At 50.6% G+C, this 5826-nt stretch overlaps 2 protein-coding genes across 2 annotated transcripts; one reads left to right on the top strand and one right to left on the bottom strand.

Annotated features, from left to right (window-relative positions):
• Positions 1-392: 392 nt before the first annotated feature.
• Positions 393-3405, top strand: LOC104488184 (magnesium transporter NIPA2-like; the record flags this gene model as incomplete). Its single annotated transcript, XM_010142528.1, has 4 exons — positions 393-449; positions 1091-1181; positions 1321-1481; positions 2753-3405. Coding segments are annotated over 4 exons (962 nt in total), but the record flags the coding sequence as incomplete, so codon positions are not given.
• Positions 3406-5603: 2198 nt separating this feature from the next.
• On the bottom strand, positions 5604-5765 carry TIMM8A (translocase of inner mitochondrial membrane 8 homolog A (yeast); the record flags this gene model as incomplete). The annotated part of the gene is made up of 1 exon (XM_010142527.1): positions 5604-5765. A coding segment is annotated over one exon (162 nt), but the record flags the coding sequence as incomplete, so codon positions are not given.
• Between the last annotated feature and the right edge of the window lie 61 nt (positions 5766-5826).

Below are 5826 nucleotides of genomic sequence, written 5' to 3'. Positions count from 1 at the left end.
GTTCCCCCGCCACACGGGGCCGGTGCGGCCGGTGCTGGGCCTTAGCCGCCCCTCTCCTTGCTTGTGGGGCTTTTTGGTCTAAAAGGAGACTTTTTCCGCAGGGGTAGCCAGCCCTTGCCCATAGCCAGAAAAGGCGTATTTCTAGAACCACTCGTATTTCCAGAACCACTTTCAAAGGCAGGAGAACCAGGGGATAAAATCTTTGCTTTTAGGGTAGAAGCTTGCCCGTGCCTGGGTCAGGCCGATAGCTGACAAAGCAGGCAGACCCAAGGCAGCCTGGCACTTGGACATCAGGCTGTTCCCACTCGCTTCTCAGAGCAATTCTGGCAGGATAGTGAGTGTTTTGTGTAGCTTCATCTGAGGTTTCTTGTTACTCTTTCTCCCTTACTTAGGGCAAGGAGGTCATTCGTACCTGCAAGAATGGCTTTGGTGGGCAGGGCTGCTGTGCAGTAAGTACATGCTCTGTTGTTTGTCTGCTTGATTTTTATCTGAATGTCTGAGGATGTTGTTGATCTAATTATAACTCTAAAATATTCTAAATCTCATGCGTTAACAGTCTCTCTGCTAAATAGGAGTTGAGGAGCTGCTCTAACTTCTGAAGTACTTCTGAAATGGCCTGCCCATTCAGTGTAGTTGTTACAGCACATCCAGCACCGTGGGTTTAGTGCTACAGCTCTGCCAGCAGCTATATTTTACGCTTTTCAACATTAATAACCAATTGTACTTGATTTACCCTTTAAAAAGCTGTAAAATCACTTCCAGGAGAAGAACACGACTTAGAAATACAAAACTGGTCAAAACTTCTTTCAGCTTTAAGGAAATTATGGAAATGTTTTTCTGTGGTTAATGCTCAGCTGCATAACCACATGCGACGAAGGATCACCCGTAGAGTCAAGCCTTCTCCTCCCAAGAGGACCTACATTGGGCTTCTTTTTGTTCTTCCTGGTGCTATTCTTTCTTGGTTGCACAACACACCTCAGAGAAACATGGGGTGCGTAGCTGGAAACTCAGCCTCTCTTGTATTGCATTCCAACGAGTATTGCGCTGAATTGCTCCTACTTTGATGCTCACCTGACAGTTTCTCTTGCAGTGGGAGTTGGAGAAGCAGCAAATTTTGCTGCCTATGCCTTTGCCCCTGCAACACTGGTAACTCCACTGGGTGCTCTAAGTGTCCTCATTAGGTGAGCAGCCTCAGAAACACCCTTACCTCACCTACCAGCCCTTAGTGGTGAAAGCAGTCACTCTGCTTTCCTCTGACTCTTCCCTCAGGTACTCCACCTCTTGGCCTAATAGGCTTTGGCTTTTTTGACTGTCTTTCAGTGCAGTTCTGTCTTCCATCTTCCTGAATGAGCAGCTGAATATTCATGGGAAGATTGGCTGCATCCTGAGTATCCTGGGCTCCACGGTGATGGTGATCCACGCTCCACAGGAAGAAGAGGTTTGCAGCCTGGAGTCAATGGCAGAGAAGCTGAAAGATCCAGGTACTTAAATAACTTGTCAACTTCAGGCATGGAAATGACAGCAGAAGGTAGGATACAACTTGGCTAGATTGGGAAAGACTCAGCTAAAGAGAAATTGAGCTGTTCCTTGTTCTACGCACCAGTGGAGGAAATGATCCCGTGTCCAGGATAGCTTGTGGGTTGTGGGTTGCCTCCTGTGGTGGGAAAAGGCTGGGGTCTCCACACTCTAAACGTGAAAGACTGGTGACAGTCAAACAGCATTTAATGCATGTGTTCAGAGGATTTACACCTTATTAAACAGCTCAAAACACAGGGGGACATGTCAGCTTCGGAACGGCTTTTAGGACTGTCAGGTCCTCTTGACCACAGATGAAAGCAGCAGACAGGAACTCCGCTTCACAGAAAGGGAGTCTGGGTGATGCTCCCAAGTCATGGGTCTGTGCTGAAGCAAGGATGAGAATTTGGGTCATTAACAGTTACCAATTGTGCTTTTTTTTGTACTGTCTCTGAGGTGTAAATGCAAAAAGTGAAAAGCTGCAGCTGTCACAGCAGAAGGTACTGGCCTGTGGCATTGCCACGATAGGAGAGGGAATTTCTGTACATGAGAGTGGCAGTGCTGTGACTCAGGGAAGGCAGAGGAGGAAGTTCAGGCAAAGATGAACAAGTGATTCAAGAGTTATGCCTAAGATCAAATAGTCCTGGTATTTATGTCAGAGGATGAATCAGGTTGTGAGGATACGATTTGGGCAATACCATGAATGGCAGAAGATGGAGGAAGGAAGCACAGGGAGAAGAGCAAAGCAGAGTAACAGACATGTTGCCACTCCAAGGGAGTGCTTCGGCAGGGCCTCACATTTCTGTGATGTGACACTCATTATCCCACCACAGCCTGCAGCATTCAGCTAGGGCTTCCCAAGTCTTCTGCCACCATCCTGGACCTCCTGCAGAGCTACGCCCCCTCGTCTTCCTGGTCCATAAGCACCCCACTTCCACTAGTGCCACAGAGCCTGGCTGTGCCCCTGGCCCTTCCAGCACGGTGGCTGGGGTGGCTGTATTCCAGCAGGCTGTCTTGTGGGGCAGTACTCTGATCAGCACTGCAAAGAGCTGCTGTTGTTTCTCCAACTTTGCTCAGCCTGGAGACCAACTTTGCTTCCCCAGTCCCTACAGGTGGAGGTTAAAAAGACTGATGGAGCAGTCACCCCCGTGTCCTCCACCTCTACTGGCTGTTCAGTTACATCTGTCACTGGTGCTGCTGCTCTCTGACACAGTTCTTCTATTCTCCTTTCCCCAAGGATTCATTGTATTTGCTGTTTGTGTCCTGGTGAGCTCCCTTTTGCTTATCTTTGTGGCTGGACCTCGTTACGGACAGAGCAACGTCCTGGTTTATGTTGCGGTCTGCTCCGCCATCGGCTCACTTTCTGTGTCCTGCGCCAAAGGCTTGGGGATTGCCCTGAAAGAGCTGTTTACTGGGAAGCCAGTCCTGAAAGAACCACTGGGCTGGGTGCTCTTGGTGTGCCTAGTGATCTGCATCAGCATCCAGATCAACTACCTGAACAAAGCTTTGGACATCTTCAACACATCTGTGGTCACACCCATTTACTATGTGCTGTTCACCACAGCAGTCATGATGTCCTCTGCCATCCTCTTCAAGGAGTGGCAACACATGGTGCTAGACAACATCATTGGCACCATCAGTGGCTTCCTCACCATCGTGTCCGGCATCTTCCTTCTGCACGCCTTAAGGGATGTGCCCTTCACCCCTGATCTCCTGCCCTTCCTCCTGCAGCAAGGCAGGGCAGACCTGCAGACCTCGTGGAGGAGTGTAGACAGACATCTGTCATGTCAGCACCAGCCTCTTCTGCCCTCGGAGGACAAAGGCTTTCAGAGTGCAGAGGAGCAAGAGGAGGAGGAAGGTGAAAGTGTGAGGAAGGCTCTGAACTGCTAGCTTTCTGCTCTCACTGCTGAGCAGCTCCACTGCAAGGCTGAGCGCTGAGCGTGCTGTCTCAGCTTCTGCTAGCTACTGCTACACTAGCAGGAGCTGGCAGTTACTGCCTACCTGCCCCAGGGGCAGACAGAACAGCAGCCTCCTGTGACTACAGGCAGAAGCCCTGGGAACTGCCCAGTCCCTGCGATCTGGTGCCTCTTCACTGTTCTTTTACACAAAGGATCGATCTGCCCTCGTCAGGACATGGGCTTTGGCTCCACAGAAGCCCGCAGCATTAACACAGTGCTAACCGTTACCAAATGTGAAGACCACGCATTTGTGAAGGCCTCACGGCACTTTTTCTGAAGTATACTTAGAAGATTAACAGCTAAATATAATCTAACATGGTGCTAAGATTACACAGAGATGGATGTCTGGCTTTAAAGAGGACATACCCAGCATATTAATTCAAAAATTCCTCTGTCAGTTATTTGTTTTGCTCACTCTGCTAGAATTTATTTACAGATTCACATCCAAGAACAGAACACAGCCCAAAGTGGAAAACTTCAGTGGTGCTGCCACATGCTGCCGTGGCTCTTACGGAGGAACCAGCCTCTTCGCACAATGTCTGCTGTGCAGATTGATGAAGTATTTGCTTACTGTATTCTAATAAAAACTGATCTGTTTGTTACCAAGTGGCTAATGATATGTTTGTTTGGCCCTGAGAGCTGGGCCAGCGCTGAAAGGATTACAGGGGTAGGAAGAAAGAACTATGTGGGTGCTTGAGAGAAACTCCAGATACAGACAGACAAGGCAATCGCTTGCTCTGGGAACAGGAGTGACATCAATGTCCTTAGCTATTGAAAGATAACTAGGCAGCTGTGTTCTCACTCCCACGGGTTTGTATCTGCTTACTCTGTTCAACACATCCTGAAGTTGTCCCCAGGAAGGCTGCTGGCCAGAAGCCACCCATGTCAGGAGCAGTTACTGTACATGGGCAGAACTGCAGTACCAGGCTCCTGTGCAGAGCTCCAGGCTGCTGTCAGCGGGTCCCTGCAGGCTGCCCAGAGCCATGCTCTACATGAACACTGCTGAAACGCTGTGCTGCCCGACCAGGGCGCAGAGCAGCGGTTTGTTGCTTTTCCAGTTAAAGCTCTTCTGTGTCCTGGGGCAGAGGTCCAGACAACACGGCCATTCACCTCCCTCCGGTCATCTCCACAGGTAAAGGTGCATGAAGTAGCTGGTTACTTATTTCCTGCATTTAGTCACTCTAGAGAAACTACTCCTTTACAGGACAGCAGGAGCTGTTAACCCGTGGGGGAAGAGGAAGAAAGGCCAGAGCCTCTCCCAGAAACAAGTTTGATTCATGGGCCCAAACTAACTGAGTTAGAATTCAGAGCAGACCTTCTAGCCAGAAGACAGTTATGTCCTCTCCCTACTAATTTTGCAATAAACAGGATCACTGGGAGGAGGGGAAGTGATAAAAAGGCCAGATTTTCAATTCTCAGTGGTCATCTACCTGAACAAAGGAGAATCTCATGTTAAAAATTGACCCAGTTAATATTTATTACATTGCTCAGGGGAAAGCAGCTAACGGAGCAAGTCAGTATGACAGAGTTGCACTGCAGTTTGAAAATTTGTCACTTGGCCACATGACTGATTTACCTACAGAAGCCTGAAAGTATTTTCCAGTAGTGACAGTGCCTGGGATGATCACTGTGTCCAACAAGCTCTTCTTGCTAAGGGTGCCTGTGCCGGCCTGCACAGCAGTGGCACCCGCAGGGTCTGTCAGCGTCTACCCAGGAGGGGTCATTTTGCGCAGCACTGTTTAAGGTGACAATTGTAAGCTGGCCTCACCCAGAGCTGAGATTCACATGGGTGCTGGGAGCACCCCCTGCCATGAATGTCACCACCCCTCTGTTCAGCTGAGTGGGTGCGTTCCAAGTGCTCCCTGCGTAGCATCACTAGCCCCAGAGTCCCAGCACAAAGACGGCTGCTGGCCCGCGGGGCTGGGAGCAGCAAGCCACCCCGAGGAGCGACCATGCCTCTGTCGTGGGCTCTCATCTGGCTGCAACTTCCCCAAGACTGGCATTTAATTAAACCCTAAACCCCAGAGCTGATCCTGGCTCATTCAGGCAGTAGAGTGACCGAGAGCTGGCGTGTCAGGTGGCCAGGCCCCCAAAGGGGATGGCTGGTGTCCCCCAGGGCGCAGGTCCCGCTCAGTCAGACAGGCTCTCTGAGAAGGCCGACTTGGATTTCTGCGTCTGCTCCAGCCGGTTCAGGATGAACTGGCTGGTGTCGATGAAGCGCTCCACGCAGTTCACGAAGCACGTCTCAGCCCGGCTGTCCAGCTTCGGCCCGGGCTTGTCCATGCACTTCTCCTGCACACAGCGAGGGGCCCGTTGGTCCGGGGGGCAGGCGCGGCTGCCCGACACCACCGCT

The sequence above is a fragment of the Buceros rhinoceros genome, unplaced genomic scaffold, assembly GCF_000710305.1.
Source record: "Buceros rhinoceros silvestris isolate BGI_N320 unplaced genomic scaffold, ASM71030v1 scaffold32788, whole genome shotgun sequence".
NCBI classification, from domain to species: domain Eukaryota; kingdom Metazoa; phylum Chordata; class Aves; order Bucerotiformes; family Bucerotidae; genus Buceros; species Buceros rhinoceros.
Note: the sequence above shows the minus strand (reverse complement) of the source record. Positions and strands in the feature narration are given on the sequence as shown.